At 38.0% G+C, this 17,981-nt stretch overlaps 1 protein-coding gene across 1 annotated transcript in view; it reads left to right on the top strand.

Moving 5' to 3' along the window:
* The window catches only part of haspin (histone H3 associated protein kinase), a 66,650-nt gene that overhangs the window by 32,444 nt on the left and 16,225 nt on the right, over positions 1 to 17,981 (top strand). The window contains exons 7-8 of the mRNA XM_028801774.2: positions 7,561 to 9,318; positions 15,916 to 16,057. Coding sequence (XP_028657607.2) covers positions 7,561 to 9,318; positions 15,916 to 16,057 — 1,900 coding nt within the window. The remainder of the gene's footprint in view (positions 1 to 7,560; positions 9,319 to 15,915; positions 16,058 to 17,981) is intronic.

Genomic DNA, 17,981 nt, shown 5'->3' with positions numbered 1-17,981 from the left:
GCGAACTTTTTGGTCATAACCCGATTTGTACGTGCACAGAGACGTTCGTGAACCGAGGTTCCACTGTATTAGATTCGTAATGTGTACAATTATAACATAGTTTGACATTTAATAGGCTTTTTCTTAACACCTCCCATTATCCGACATTTTCGCTTATCCGACGTTCTGCCGGCCCATTTATGTCGGATAAGCGAGACTCTACTGTGTATATACTGTGTGTGTGTGTATATATATATATATATATATTCACGGCATTCGAAGTCTGTGTCACAATCTGTTAGTGTGGGTGGTTACCTACCAGGTAACGCTTTGTGGTTGGCCAGCAATCTGCTAACATCCGCCACGGTGCCCTCAGTTTGTGAAGAGCAGATCATAGAATGGTTGCAATAGTTTACTGTCAAATAAATGCAAAGAGTACACGACACGTGTTTCGCCCTCATTCTGGGCTCATCAGGTGTACACACTCCACTGCACTCCCTCTCGGGAATCGAACCTCGGACGTCAGCGTCAGAGGCGATGCCCCTAACGTTGCGCCACGGCGTGTGGTTCGTTTATTTGACAGCATGTAGATCGGGGTAATTACATTCACAGCATTCGAAGTCTGTGTCACAATCTGTTAGTGTGGGTGGTGTCGTGTACTCTTTGCATTTATTTGACAGTAAACTATTGCAACCATTCTATGATCTGCTCTTCACAAACTGAGGGCACCGTGGCGGATGTTAGCAGATTGCTGGCCAACCACAAAGCGTTACCTGGTAGGTAACCACCCACACTAACAGATTGTGACACAGACTTCGAATGCCGTGAATGTAATTACCCCGATCTACATGCTGTCAAATAAACGAACCACACGCCGTGGCGCAACGTTAGGGGCATCGCCTCTGACGCTGACGTCCGAGGTTCGATTCCCGAGAGGGAGTGCAGTGGAGTGTGTACACCTGATGAGCCCAGAATGAGGGCGAAACACGTGTCGTGTACTCTTTGCATTTATTTGACAGTAAACTATTGCATGCATATATATATATATATATATATATATATATATATATATATATATATATATATAAAAAATACACATACATATACAGTGCATCTGGAAAGTATTCACAGCGCATCACTTTTTCCACATTTTATTATGTTACAGCCTTATTCCAAAATGGATTAAATTCATTTTTTTCCTCAGAATTCTACACACATCACCCCATAATGACAACGTGAAAAAAGTTTACTTGAGGTTTTTGCAAATTTATTAAAAATAAAATAACTGAGAAAGCACATGTACATAAGTATTCACAGCCTTTGCCATGAAGCTCAAAATTGAGCTCAGGTGTATCCTGTTTCCCCTGATCATCCTTGAGATGTTTCTGCAGCTTAACTGGAGTCCACCTGTGGTAAATTCAGTTGATTGGACATGATTTGGAAAGGCACACACCTGTCTATATAAGGTCCCACAGTTGACAGTTCTGTCAGAGCACAAACCAAGCATGAAGTCAAAGGAATTGTCTGTAGACCTCCGAGACAGGATTGGCTCGAGGCACAAATCTGGGGAAGGTTACAGAAAAATTTCTGCTGCTTTGAAGGTCCCAATGAGCACAGTGGCCTCCATCATCCGTAAGTGGAAGAAGTTCGAAACCACCAGGAATCTTCCTAGAACTGGCCGGCCATCTAAACTGAGCGATCGGGGGAGAATGGCCTTAGTCAGGGAGGTGACCAAGAACCCGATGGTCACTCTGTCAGAGCTCCAGAGGTCCTCTGTGGAGAGAGGAGAACCTTCCAGAAGGACAACCATCTCTGCAGCAATCCACCAATCAGGCCAATATGGTAGAGTGGCCAGACGGAAGCCACTCCTTAGTAAAAGGCACATGGCAGCCCGCCTGGAGTTTGCCAAAAGGCATCTGAAGGACTCTCAGACCATGAGAAAGAAAATTCTCTGGTCTGATGAGACAAAGATTGAACTCTTTGGTGTGAATGCCAGGCGTCGTGTTTGGAGGAAACCAGGCACCGCTCATCACCAGGCCAATACCATCCCTACAGTGAAGCATGGTGGTGGCAGCATCATGCTGTGGGGATGTTTTTCAGCGGCAGGGACTGGGAGACTAGTCAGGATAAAGGGAAAGATGACTGCAGCAATGTACAGAGACATCCTGGATGAAAACCTGCTCCAGAGCGCTCTTGACCTCAGACTGGGGTGACGGTTCATCTTTCAGCAGGACAACGACCCTAAGCACACAGCCAAGATATCAAAGGAGTGGCTTCAGGACAACTCTGTGAATGTCCTTGAGTGGCCCAGCTGGAGCCCAGACTTGAATCCGATTGAACATCTCTGGAGAGATCTTAAAATGGCTGTGCACCGACGCTTCCCATCCAACCTGATGGAGCTTGAGAGGTGCTGCAAAGAGGAATGGGCGAAACTGGCCAAGGATAGGTGTGCCAAGCTTGTGGCATCATATTCAAAAAGACTTGAGGCTGTAATTGCTGCCAAAGGTGCATCGACAAAGTATTGAGCAAAGGCTGTGAATACTTGTGTACATGTGATTTCTCAGTTTTTTTTATTTTTAATAAATTTGCAAAAACTTCAAGTAAACTTTTTTCACGTTGTCATTATGGGATGTTGTGTGTAGAATTCTGAGGAAAAAAATGAATTTAATCCATTTTGGAATAAGGCTGTAACATAACAAAATGTGGAAAAAAGTGATGCGCTGTGAACACTTTTCGGATGCAATGTGTGTGTGTGTATGTATGTATGTGTATATGTATCTATAATAATAAAAGGCAAAGCCCTCACTGACTGACTGACTGACTGACTGACTCACTCATCACTAATTCTCCAACTTCCCGTGTAGGTGGAAGGCTGAAATTTGGCAGGCTCATTCCTTACAGCTTACTTACAAAAGTTAGGCAGGTTTCATTTCGAAATTCAAAGCGTAATGGTCATAACTGTAACATATTTTTTGTCCATACACTGTAATGGAGGAGGCGGAGTCACGTATCGCGTCATCACGCCTCCTACGTAATCACGTGAACTAAAAACAAGGAAGACATTTACAGCACGAGTCACACCCGGGAACGAAGGTAAATGACGTTAATTTTTGACTGTCTTTTAATACTGTGTAAGCATACATATTAACACATGTGCAATTAAACGTGTGCATTTACGGGGTGATTTCTCAGGCTTAAAAGCTCGCCTTTTACTAAAAAGGTAAATGCAAAACTATTTTCAATCAGTTTATTGAAACGCTCCCGTTAAGGATTGCAATAACATATTCGCGAGATAAAAGAACGAAGTAGGGGGAAATGGAGGAACAGCCGCAAACAGCGAACAGCAAAAAATTAATTAAACAATTGAGAACGGAGCGAGTTAAGCATACAAGCATGTTCATAAGGGAAACAAAGCACGGTGTAAAACGTAAGTTTCAATTAAGTTTATAGAAACGCTCCCGCTGCGGATTGCAATAACATATTCGCGAGATAAAAGTTTAATGAGAAGACACGAGGTATAAACGAACCACACGCCGTGGCGCAACGTTAGGGGCAACAGTTTCAACCATTCTATGATCTGCTTCTCGCAACTGAAAGACGGCACATGGCGGATGTTAGCCGACTTGCTGACCGCAACGTTAGGGGCTTCAACTATGGCGCTGACGCCACATCTCAGTGCCAACACTTTGCAGACTGTACTTAAAAGACACGCCCTCCTCACTGGACAGTTAAAAACACCAATCAAACTAACGATGACATCAAGTATTACCCAATCAAAAGTAGGAAAGGAGGCATCTTCATAAAATGCATGTGGGATGATTTGCATGAGACGCTGCTTTAAAAAAAAAATGATAAAAAAAATACGGGATAAATCACGTCCAGTATTGATTCAAAACGGGACGCGCAATTTCATTCTCAAACACGGCACGATTCCGTATTTTAAAGGACGGGTGGCAACCCTACAGTGCCAGGTAACCACCCATACAATCACATTGTGATTCAGACTAGGAATGCAATGAATGTAATTACCCCGATCTACATACAAGGCGAAAGTCTTGCAACATTCAAAGATGATAGTTTGGGATAAGTACACCATACAACATAAAAGAGCTTATGAAGCCTTGAACCGAAAAAAGCAAGATCTCAGAGATCGTAAAAAAAAAAATAGGAGGTAATGTCGTTTTACTCGCTGTAGATTTTAGTCAAACATTACCAGTTATTCCACGAGGGAGACCAGCAGATGAACTCAACGCGTGTTTAAAATCCATGCTTCTCCCACGCTCGGTTATATGTCGCGTGTTCTCAGGTAGGTGCACCAAAAAATGTATACATTTAAGCATGTAATGGGCAAACAAAAAATTAGGTATACCCGAAGGCACTGCAGTAGTACTTAATGTAACTTTACTTCTTAAATGTTAATGTTTTACTGTTTAATAATTTATACGCTTCTTATATGTTGTTCAAATTCTTTTATCAAAATACCACTGACAGCGCAATGCACGATAACATGGAGTGAATACACCATACGCATCCGCCCACGGCTGCCCTGCTGTGCGCAGATAGGACTTGATTCTACAATAAAATAAAATAAAGATAAAAAGACTAAAACAATCATCACCCATAAAGCGTGTGTGTGTGTATATATTTGTATATATATATGTTGATATGTGGATGTGTATATGTATATATATATATATATATATATATATATATATATATATATATATATATATATATATATATATGTATATATATATGTAGATATGTATATATATGTGTATATGTATATGTATATATATGTTTATATGTGTGTGTGTGTATTTTATATATATAAAACACAGCAACACTCATAACAATGACAACACAATTACATTGACAATCATGTTACGTTATTTTTTAAATGTTTCCTTTTTTTTTCATAACCTCTTTAACACACTACTTCTCCGCTGCGAAGCGCGGGTATTTTGCTAGTATATATATATATATATATATATATATATATATATATATATATATATATAATATAATATGTCAAATTCCATTGGATAGCCATCAGGGCCAGGTGTTTTCCCACTTTGGAAAGAGTTAATAGCATCCAGTGGTTTGTCATGTCTTTCAGCACTAAGGGTATCAAGCTCATTCCTTAGATTGTGTCTCGTCTTCTCAAAATTGATTAGAATATCAAGACTTACTGTATGCTTGTAGTACTCCTTAAATGTGTGTTTTACATTTTTATGGTCTGTAATATTATCTCTAGCTGCATTAGGTGGGTGGGTGGGTGTTTGTGTGTCTGTATTCTTAACATATCTAAAATGGCATTAAGTTAAATGCTGAGCCAGTCTTTTATAAATATTATCAATGGCATATTAATATTTTTAATTGTGAAACTGGATTGAATGAAACATGCCATCCCAGTAGTGCTCTAGAATTAAACTTGAGTAGTTTTGTTCTATGTAATGTATACTTAAGCTATAGTTGTCATGTGTATATGTGGGGTGTCATTGGCAATTTAAACCTTTCCTTAGTTCTCTTAATAGTGGAATGGCTGGATTTGTAATTCCAGCCAGTGGTTCATGTGGAAGGGAGCATCTACATCGGAAGGCCAAATAAACTGTAAGGGGAGGAGACCAAGAAGGGAAGAGAGGTCCAGATCAGAAGGAAGTGTCAGACTTAATAGAGGGACTTAATAGAGGAGCTACACTACCCACTAAAGTTAGGTGAACCTTGGTTCATATCAGGAAGAAGCATTTTCTTTTTCTTCTGTGTATGGTAAATTCGGGAGAGGACCTGAAGGGCCAGAGTAAGGGACAGCGTTGGTGTGATCCTATAAAGGATCATTAATAACACTTGATGTTTAAAGGACTCTTGTTTTCATTAATTCTTTCCTTACAGTTTTTATTTGTGTGGTAGTGGTTTATTTTGTTGAGTGTTTTGTTTCGTGATTCATGTGTGGTGGGGGAGGGGGGAGTGCTACAGAGTGGTATTATGTATACTGAGGGTTTTGTTTTGAATGTTTCCTTATTTACATTATAATATCATTTCTCATTTAACTGTACATTTGCTTCCATTGGAGTGCTTCTGTACTTGTAGTCTAGTAGGAAAGTAGAGCTGGTCGCTCGCACCCTGGATTATTTCTTTATTTTTTTCTTTCTTTGCTGCCATTCTAGATTGGCAGCACATAATATAATCTTACTGGTTTGGGGAACCTTACAAGTTTATTGGGAGTACTTACTTGCCACTTTACATAAACTTGGGTTTGGTTATGGCGTCTTGGAGTACCTTTAAGTGAGTTGCTTATTCCACCACATTTTTATAAGGGGCATTTCTGAGACTATTTTTTGCCTATAGCGATCAAAGTATATAATGTTTTCACCCTAGACAGTTAAAATATAACAGACATACTGGCTTAGGATTAATATTTGTTTGTGGAGAGTATACAATACATTTACACTAAAAGTTCAGGGAATTCCAATGAATGGATTTGAACTATCCAAAGAAAAACTTTATTGCAGGCATAGTGGTTATTCTTACTGCGCCACAGTCCTGAGATGTACTGAGTATCTAGGTATGTTCAGTGCCCTTGAGATGGTTTTATACCTTTCTACAGAGCTGTGGCTCTCTATAATTGTTTTCCAGACTTGTTTTGAATTCTCAGTTATCATTTTATTTTGCACATTGTTGTCCCTGTAGGCCGTTAACACAGGAGATCCATTCATGTTATATGCAAAATGTGTGAGTTGGTAAGGAAAATTATACTGCACTTTAGGTTTAATTTACAGAGGTATGATTTTAATTTTTTTCTCGTTTATACATTTTTTGAAATTATTTTCTTTTGATTTGGTTTGGTTAATACTGTCTTCTAGATTATCCAGAAAAACTCTTACCTCAATATATTGAATGTTGATTCTGAGACAAAAAAATGTAAAAACAGTTTTGAGGTCTGAACACTTTGTCAAGCCACTATTAATATATGAAACCATGTCCTGATCTTGATTTTTTTTTTTTAATTTTTGAACTGCACTGTCTAGGAATACTTTCTGCCTTTGTGTTTTTCTAAGATGCTCTTGGCAGGAAATAGTGGTACTGGAAAAATAGATGAAAGGACGATATCAATAGGAAAGGAGCATATTGTTAAGCTACTGTACTGCTTAGAATCTAAAAAAAATTATCACAGTGTATTAAGTTATGCAATATGACTATTTGAAATGTGAATATTTACAGTATGTAATTAATAAAGTTTTCTGCTATTTTATAATCATATTACTTTTTTATCACAAAATGTACAGCATATGAAAATATCACCTCTGATACTTTACTATTTTGATTGGTTTGTACAGTACATCAGGCATCCCTTCTTAGCTTTGCAAAAATAAACTTTCTTTGGTATCTAGTAGCGATACATATTTATTTGGATTTACTTTCATTTTTTTCCTCCCATTAGTTCACTATTGATTAATTACAAAATCTGTAATACTTTTAAATATTATTATTCTACAAAATGATTATAGTGCAATACCTGCTATACTGAAATGCATTAATATAATCTAAAATAATTAAACATTTTTCATGTTGTTCTTACAGAGCATATCACATTTCCTGGGATCCAGTATGAAAGAATCTATACCAACTTACATTCAGAAGAATACATCTGATTGTCCAGTCAACCTAAGTTCAGAAAATTCAGTAGAAGTGTGTAGTTTCCAAAGGGAAGTAAACAAAGAAATGTTTGATCTAAACAAGACTAGATTTAAAAGTCCCATTGAGAGAGTATTAACAAAAAGAGCTTTCAAGCGACCAGTGGTGTGTAGTACTCCGTCTGTTGTATTAAAATCTGGTCAACAAGTCAATGAGCCCTCCCTAAGTGACATTTCATTTGGCAATGATGAGAATGAATATATGAAATTCAATGGAAATATGATTCGTAGACAAAGAAATAATTTGAAAAACACTGGGCATATTATGTATCCTGAAGAGCAAAGCCCAGCTTCTATTTTAAGAAGTACAAAATCTACTTTGGAAATAATTTCACAAAATGGACATTGTAGTTTTTCTAACATAAGTCAACTTTCCAAAGATTTATTTTCAGATGTTTCTAGTAGTTTTATAGAGTCCCAATCTGAAAGAGCACAATTAGAGGAGAAAACTGATAAAGGTGATAACCACCGACCTTTGGGTTCTGAGAAATATCTGGAAAGCCACTTGGACTTGGCTTATAATTCCAAATGTAGACTTTCTGCATCAGAACCTGTTGTGTGTTTTGAAAGAGGTGATACATTTAATTTTATTGAGAAAAATGCATTGCAACCTGTCATCTTGTTGGAAAAACTTGATAAATCCCAACTTACGATAAACCAAAAAGAATTGTCCAGCAAGTCACTAAAAACACAACACGAATTCCATTCAAGAAGCAGTACTGAACATTTGTATTCCGTCATCGATGATTCTGTTGATGGTCTGCTAATATCAAATGAAAAATCAAATGTACATTTGCCATTGCCTGCTTCAACAACTGCACAGGAATTAAAAACACAATCCACCATTACTGTTTCTTCACAGGTGGTTAAAACTAATGAGAAATTAGGGCTTGAAATGGATCATTTACCTATATCACTTCAGCACAATTCTGACACAACTGATTTTGTAAATTCTGGCAATAATATGCAGGATGTTAATTTGATCAAAAGGCGTTGCCTCTCTTTGCAGCCTGTGGTTTTGCTGGAATATGCGAGTATACCACCATATCTCATCAAGCAAAACGTAGGCTGTGAACAGGAGCTGGAATCCAGGCAAGGCAGAATGTCTGGTTACATTGAAAAGCAACAAGACATTTCTAAAATAGATCAGATGGCATTAACAAATAGCAGCATCATGGACAATCTCTCTGGATTTAATTCCTTAATTTCTGAAGAACTGTTTATAGATTATACAGGTGACCTTGTAAATGGTGAATCACTGGAGAAAAATCTAGCAACCAAATTTATCAACAGCTCAAGAGGAAAACTGGCTGCATGTAAACGTCTAACGTCACAGCACCCTATTTCTGCACTGAATGCTTCTCAGCATACAAATATGGGTTCTTCCCAAGTATCAAATTATTTGTCTTGCAGTAAGCTAGAAAAAATAGCTCTTGAAGATGTACTAAAAGAGGTTACCAAGGAAAAAACTAAAACTGTTCGCAAAGTTTGTGTCAGTGGTTTTAGTGCAAACCGCTGGAGCAAAAATGATCGGAAAAAGAAAAGAAAAAAAACATGGAAAAGCAATGTTTCTTCAGCAAGCAATGCCAATTTTTCTTTGACTGATTTTGGATTAAAGAAATACCAGAAAAAGTCAAATTCTGAGGTAAGCATTTTAGTACCAAAAATATTTTTAAGAGAAAAATTTCTAAGGTACAGGCAAATAAATTTCAAATTGGGCATATCAGCTGTAAACTTAAGTTTAAATTTATGTAAATTTGTACCAAGATGGCAGCAGTGTATGTGGCATGTCATCTACCGCTCTCTTTTTTTGCTTATGTTTTTGTTGTTATTTTTGTGTGTGTTATGCAAAATGTCAACTCACTACTGGTGTATGATCCCCAAACACTTCTGGAGCTTCATTTGTCTGCTGTAAAACTTGTATGGTTCAAAAACGGAGGACGAGATTACCCTCCTCCTCAGCTCCTATCTGAAATACCAGTATTCCTCTACCTTGCTCCAGGTCCACCTCGTTGGAGGAAGCGTCACAAACGCTGAGGTAAACGCGGCGGGCGGTTGGTGAAGTTAAAGGCCTGTTTGGCTCGATCTCCCAAAGTTTTTGTAGCTCAACATAGATCGGCTCCTCACCTTTTTGCATCATGGCACTCCTGGGACCCTGTGGACTCCTGGCTGGTACCTGTTTTTGGCTGAGATCAGGTGATGCCACCTCCGCTCCCCTGCCCACTTCACCTGCACTTGGGAGGAGCGAATCTCCAAAATTTGCGGCCTCTGGCGCGCGCTCCGCTCGCTATTGCGGCTTCGGACCCGGCTCCCATCAGGATAAGTCTAGTGAACGCTAGATCTGTAATGAACAAAACTTTTATCTTAAAGGATTTCTTCGCATCTCATGGATTGGATTTCCTCTGGTTGTCTCCCGGTGAGTCCAGCGCCTTCTGTGAATTGTTGCTGTGTGGCTGCTTGAATTTTAACAGTGGTTTCTAGCTGTTTCTTTCTTCAGCTTTGAGTCTTTTTGAGTTTGGTCGTTCTCCTGTGCTGCTCTGTGCGGTAGTTTATCATCCACCAAAGTATAATAAGGATTTTATAAGTGACTTTTCTGATTTCTTGGCAGAATTTATGCCAAAATATGACCAAGTTTTAATTGTTGGGGATTTTAATATTCTTGTTTATTGTACTGATAAGCCTTTGGTGAAGGACTTTTTAGCTTTAATGGACTCTTTTAGTCTAATTCAGTCTGTAACTGGTCCCACTCCAGAATGTGGGCATACGCTGGATCTTGTCTTTTCTCGCAGTGTATCTGTTCTTAATCTGGAAATTGGTGAAGCAGTGCTTTCAGACCATATGCCTGTTTTATTTGATTTTGTGCCTCTCTGTCAATTTGCTAAACCGTACGCACCTGTTCAGCGTAGCTGTGCTCTTAAATCTTCCACTGCTGTTCATTTTTCTGCTGTTTTTAATTATGAAGTGACCTCACATCCCTTGGTATCTTCCAATACCGAAGAGGTAACACTTCAATTTAATTCTGCTTGCCAAACTTCTCTGGACTCTGTGGCACCATTAAAAAGTAGGCAACTAAAGCCCTGCTCAGAGCCATGGTTAAATGCTAATACCAGTGCCTGTAGATGGGAGTGCAGGAGAGCTGAGCAGAGGTGGAAAAAGGACAGGTTGCAAGTTTCTTTTGAAATTTTGAGAGAAAGTTGGTTGTGTTATCAGAAAGTTTTGAAAGATGCAAGATCAAAATTTTTTTCTGAAGTTGTTGGCTCTAACTCTCACAACCCCCGTATACTTTTTAACACATTGAGTTCTGTTCTTAATGTTCATGAACCTGTCTATCTGGAAGCTTCTAGGGAAACTTGTGATAAATTTCTTTACTTTTTTTTGAAGAAGGCTGTAAGCACTAGGGTCTTCTCATGATCCATCCATTTTAATATCATATTTGGCTTTATTTAACCACTTCAAGCCTGTCACTCTCCCCTTTTTAAAGCAGCTGGTTTCCAGTATTAGCCATCTGGCTCCCCCCTTGATGCTGTCCCTCCTCGACTTCTTAAGGGGGTCTTTTCTACCTTGGGTCCTTCTATTCTTACAATTATTAATACTAGTTTAACCTTTAGTGTGGTGCCTAAGAATTTTAAAACATGCTGTTGTGCAACCTCTGCTGAAATAAACTGGTCTGGACCACTCTGTTATGTTTAACTTTAGGCCTATTTCCAAGCTACCTTTTTGTCCAAACTCTTGGAAAAAGTCATCTATACCCAACTGACGTCCTTTCTGGATGAACATGCAATTCTGGAAGTGTTCCAGTCTGGGTTTAAAACTCACCACAGCACTGAGTCCTCTCTGTAAAGGGTTTTTAATGATACTAGCTAACCCGCGGCATAGCATACGCTGCATAATTATGTATTGATGGGTGAACACTTCCTGAAAGACACAGTTGTCCAAATGGGGTAGGTTTGAGGATACGACTGTAGGTGAATGAAAAGATGGAACTCTGGAGAGGGCAACATACAATTGTCCGTGACTGACAATTGGAGGACCGCCGTTGCACGCTCATTCAGCGATTCACATCCGTGACAAACAAAGTGTTTTACACGCTGCATACAGCGATTCACATCCGCGACAAACATGATTTTTCTTAGATGGTCCTGTCGCGTCCACCCTCGCACTCGAAGCATACACACTGCCTGGTCATTTGCCCGCTCGCAAGAGCAACTCACAGAGACCCAACTCTAAGACCATGGGATACCCCTCGCAAACTATTTTACATGCTGCATACAGCGATTCACATCCGCGACAAACATACCTCTTCTTAGATGGTCCTGCCACGTCCACCCTCGTTCTCGAAGCGTACACACTGCCTGGTCATGTGCCCGCTCGCAAGAGCAACTCACGGAGACCCGCCCACCAACTCTAAGACCATGGCGTGTAAACAGTTTGCGATGGTGGACGCGGTCGTGCATCGTAACCGAAAAGAATAATGAAAAGTCAATGTTGCTCAGAGGTGCATGTGGAGTGTAGCATAGACGAACGCGAATGACGCCCTGTTTTGTGAGTTGCTGCGTCCGAGTTGGTGGGCGTGCCTCTGCGAGTTATCGTTGTATCCAATGACGCCGTGCTTTGTGAGTTGCTGCGTCCGAGTTGGTGGGCGTCGCTCTGCGAGTTGTGGTCGTATCCAATGGTCTTAGAGTTGGTGGGCATGGCACCGTCCTGCGTGCTCCATGGGTGTCTTGCTTGCGCTGGCGGCTGCTTAGTGAATTATATATATAGATTCTTTTAACAGTGGACCACAGGGCTGGTTTCTGGGACCTCTTCTATTCTCCTTGTACCTGCTGCCACTCGGCGCTATTTTCCAGAAACACGGTATTTCATTTCATCTTTATGCAGATGACTGTCAGGTTTATTTATCTCCGAAGATCCAAGGTCCATGTTTTGTCTAGCCCCTGCTTGATTGCCTTATTGACATAAGGAGTTGGATGGCATTAAATTTTCTAAGTTTTAATGAGAACAAGACAGAAGTCATGCTATTTAGACCCAATGGCACCAGCGGGACCTCCTGCATCGACCTTTCCACTGTGGCTCAATTTGAGAAATCCATGATCACAAATTTAGGTGTGAAAATGGATTCCACTTTAAAACTTGATAGCCAAGTGAATGCAGTGGTAAAATCTTGCTTTTTCCAGTTGAGGCGGCTGTCAAAAATCAAGCCTGTTTTGTCTAAACGCAACCTTGAAATAGTGATACATGTTTTTATAACGTCTCGTCTAGATTACTGCAATGCACTTCTTTTTGGAATTAGCCAGGCCTCTATTGCTCGCCTACAGCTGGTGCAAAATGCTGCTGCTTGATTTTTAACTGGCACAAGAAAGCATGAGCATGTTACCCCGATTTTGGCTTCCCTTCGGTGGCTTCCAGTTTGTTTTCGAATCCATTTTAATATCCTTGTATTTGTTTTTAAATCCTTTAATGGTTGTGCCCCATTTTATTTATCAGAACTGCTACACCCTTATGTACTGTCTCACTCTCTCAGGTCAGCAGACCAAATGCTTTTACGTGCTCCTAAGACACGATGCAAATTCCGAGATGATCAGGCTTTTTCAGTTGCAGCCTCAAAACTCTGGAACGATTTGCCGTTTTACATTAGGCAGGCTCCTTCACTAGCTGTCTTTAAATCTTATTTAAAAACACACTTTTACTCTCTGGCTTTTATCCCAGTATGATATGTTGGGTATCTGTATGCTTTTTATTATGAATCTCTTCAGCTCTTATGTGTTTCTGTTTCATTTACCCTTTGGTTATTGTTTGTCTGATATGTTGGGTTTTAATTGTACAGCACTTTGGTCAGCCATGATGTTGTTTTTAAAGTTCTTTATAAATAAATAAACACAGAGTGCTCATTCTACATACAGAGAAGTTGATTTGTGGAAGAAAAAAACAGGAATAGTTCATAATTTCAAATCAGATGTTATTTATTTTTAATGCCTGATTAAAAATTAGGTTGTATTTTTAAAAAATGAATGAGAAATGTATAACATTGTATGACTGATATAGAGTATATATTTTGTGTTTTCCACTTCCTGGAAGCTTTTATGTAAGTGGCTAGTGGCAACAAAACACCACATGAATGTTCCTTTTTGGTTTTCATAATGTAGTTGGAGGTTAAGTCACTTGAACACATTCATTTTTATAATACTTTTAAATGTGCTTTGTTAAATATGTGAATGTTTTGGAACTGGTATATTAATTTCAAGGACACAGTAAAAGTGTTAATTTCAATTCAGTGTTAGTTTAGATTTTTTGAACCCTGTAATGGATTGTGGGTCCATTCAGGGTTAGTTTCTGTTGTTAAAGTTTAGATCAAGGATCAATATGCCTTGTTATTGGTTTTAGAACTATTGACTATTTAAAGGAGATGCTTGACATCTTTTTAAGTGGCTTAGACAGACACTATTATTTTACAGGCCACTGCTTTTGTTTTTAATGTGGCCTGCTTGCTTTTCACTTGCCTTGTTCCCTATGAACCAAGGACGAGTAAACAAACTTTTGCTTTGGGACATGGTGGTTCTGCTGGGCCTTTTGACTCGCCAAATTCTAAACAATTTCTGCAAACCTTCAAGGCCCTTAAACTTAAAGAAAACTAAGTAAACTTTCTAGTGCATAAACACCTTAAACGTATAAAAATGTTTTAAATGGCATTTAATTTTATATATTAAGGCTTATGAATATATTCTAGATGATCAAGTTGAAAGCAAGCTGCATTGTGTTAGCTAAGATAGAGCTATAAATGAGTTTAAGAGTTGATTATCAAAGCAGCCATTTTCATTCAGCCCTAGCAGCTTAGCCCTTATCAGTTAAACTGTGTGCTGCGCTTACCAGCATAGCTACCTATGATTTTAGTCTTACTGGATGCTGGTTCAACAACCAATTACTAATTGAACTGTTCAGTTTCTCATATGTGGGTCACCATGGTTCCAACTTAATGATGAGGACTGGTCAATTAAAAGGTCTCCAATATTTATTACATCAAGATTAGGAATGTGAGAAATGTAAAACGTGTTCAGATGATGGTCATCTCCAGGCCACGCAGCAAGTACGACCTTCGAGCCCTAATGATTGTTATGAAATGATTGATTATTAGGGGAAAGGAGTTCACAAGGCAAGGTAATTGTTATGAAAACAGGTACAACATGAGGTCATTATTATGAAGATAACATATAAAGTGGATGATGAGAAATGGGGATGTTTTGTGATTACAACTGAAATAAAAATGAGCAGCACCCAATCCACCGGGCTCATTTCATGACCTGAGACGGCTTTATATGCTCTGCAGTTTTTTCGGAAGATTTCTACACAACACTATCTTGTGGCTGATGCTGCTAGGTTAGACAATAGCGCCATGCAGCACTGAAATGGAGTAAATGGGTTTAACAATGCTCTGTTGTTAGATCTTTTTTTTTTTTCTTTCATTTTTTTTCTTTTTCTAATAAATCAGTCATTGCATTGGTTTGGGGTCCACAAAATGAATAGTTACCTCATCAGTAAAGAAATGAATCTGGCAATGTTAATGATATGTGCCCTTTTTGTTCATCTTGCCTCATTTAGCTTGAGATTGTCATGTCTTTTATGAACACAAATGATGCTGCATTTATATACTGTTGGGCAGAAGAGGGAAGTTTGATGTGAATGACTTTTGAAGTGGGAGCTCCCTGTGGGACATTTTGAAAACAATCATGCTACCCAATTGCCCCTAGTTTTAATGTAACATGGACCTTTCACCTTATTTAATAAGAATAAAAATACAAATTAATAACCAGTTTGGCCTGAAATGGCATTTTTGGTGGTCAGCTTGTATTTGGAGAAATTTGAGACACTGTGTTAACTTTGATTTTTATTTTCACAAAGTAAAATTAGAGCTTATTGTTAATCACTTAATTTGTAGAATGAGTAACAAATAAACCACAATCTTGGGTTTCTCCCAAAACACCAACTGGTTATTCATCTAAGGCATTTGTGCTCATAAGAGGTACTTGTAGACTGACATGTAGCCAAAAAGATTATAGTTCTAATCTTAGATGTGTGTTCATTAGAAATTGCCTTTAAAACCTTTGAATTTGGATTATAACTTACAACTTTACTTGGATGACTGGAAGCTACTGTCTGAAGTTGAAATAATTTTCATCTGTTCGTTTTTCTTCATAAATGTTGACATGTAAAACTGTATATTAATTAAATATTTATTGGATTTATACAGACCACACTTGGTGACTGTTTTCTGAATATCAAGGATGTTTCACTCATGGCCACTCCAAAGAGCTTTGGTTTCCAGGCATTATTAAGTACACACAGCTGGTCAAGGCTCAAAGCAGCACTTTCTATACACAAGAAAAAAATAGGTATGTTTGATTATTTCTTTAACTTTGCTTTTGAATTTATGAAATGCATGCATTTATGACCGTATCATGATTACTTTGTAACATGAAGAAAAAATACTGGAATATTTATGATTTTTCCACTGTAAGAAGAGTCTTTTTTTTTTTTGTTTTTATTTGTATGCATTTCAGTTTTATGCTACTTTCACTAAGCAAACGGATGGATAATCATATTACAAATAGAGAAGTACTGTACATATAATTTCCTGTACATGTCACTTTGAAAGTCACAATTTGTCTCATCTAAACATAAATAACAAAAGACAAGCAATTCAGGAATACTTGGGTACTGTAAATTTATAGAAATCCTAACTTTTGAACAGTATAAATTTGAATGTTTCTTTTGTCTAAGAAAGTAGGAATTGTAATTTTGCTTCATAAAGACAGTGCAAGATGTATCAAAAAAAAAATAACTGGTAGACATATTTAAATGCGTTTTAATGAAGTCTTTTTTTTTTCTTTTTTAACCTTGTTCAGTTTGATGCTTATTTATTATTAGACCATGACATGTGCAGCATTAGAAGTTTAAAAACAGCAATGACAGCAGACAGTTTCTTAATTCGTGATACTGTGCAACAATTTATCACATTCAGATGTACCATACAGTGTCAAATTAACTTTGGACAATGGTTTCAGTGCAATTTATAGAATCACTAGCCATGTTACTTCTTAAAGACTGATAATGTCAAATATTTTAAAATGTATTCTCTCACTTTCTGTACGTGGTGTATCTTCATTGCCTTTCCTGAGTATCCTTGTGTGTCTGAACCTCTCTTGACCGGCACTCCCTTTATTTAGCTTGTTACCGTAAAGCTTGCTTCTCATACTCCTTTCAAGATGCCTTGATTGCCTCCTGTCCACTTTCATACTTTCTGTCTTTGAAGGTGACTCTTGTGTGCCTCTTTCGCCTTTAAAACTCAATAGTATGTCTCACACTCGCAGCACTTCCTTTGTTGATTATGTCATGAAAGTTAAACTGACTGATCAGGTTGCTCGTAGGGATGAGATACACACAGACCTTAGCACTTTATTACATAGATGACTTGAGAAATTATATGTTTCTTTAGACATCTCTGCTCTTTTAGAAGTCAGGAAAACATGAGACAGTTCTTTAAGCTACTGAAAAGATGTCATATTTTTAACTTCCTTCATGGTTATTTTATTTTAAAGCAACGCTTGAGCATGCAATTAAGAGATGTGTAATATGTTTTTGTGAAAACAAATCTTTTCAATACAGAAGTCTTGTATAATAAATGTGTTGCTTAACTTTTATGCTGAAATGATTACTCCTTAACTTAAACTGTGAAACAAATTTGAGCTTAAACTGAACAACTTTCTAAAAGTATACCTTCCTCCCTCAGCTTGCAACAAGGTTCAGCAACATGTAGTCTTTCCTTTACAATGCTGAAGGTTACCACACAACAGCTGATCTTACTCTGCTGGCTCCTTTTTATTGTTTGTTTTGATATGAAATGTGAATGTTCTCAGTGACAATGATTTGCTAATTCGAGAGACACCTGTATTTTCAGGTCAACACCAAATGCAAGTCTACACAAACACGCAACTTCACAAAAACTGATATTATGCAAGATTGCACACAACTACAGAATTAAAGTTATTTTAAAGAGATTTTGTGGAGAAAAAATACTCAAAAGATCCTAAAATCCTTAAAAGTACAGATTATAGAATATAGATACAACAGACACCATATAAAAAATAGTTTGCTTTTTAATAGTCCTCTTCAAAAATATGCATATCCTAGAAATACAAATAAAAACTTTGCATTGTAATTCATATCAGATTCCTCAGGCGTTGTTGAGTACTGACAAGTAGTCATTTAATACCATACAAAGATGTGTCTTTTGTTGGCTATCATATACGTAAATAA

Source organism: Erpetoichthys calabaricus, chromosome 5 (assembly GCF_900747795.2).
Source record: "Erpetoichthys calabaricus chromosome 5, fErpCal1.3, whole genome shotgun sequence".
Taxonomy (NCBI): domain Eukaryota; kingdom Metazoa; phylum Chordata; class Cladistia; order Polypteriformes; family Polypteridae; genus Erpetoichthys; species Erpetoichthys calabaricus.
Note: the sequence above shows the minus strand (reverse complement) of the source record. Positions and strands in the feature narration are given on the sequence as shown.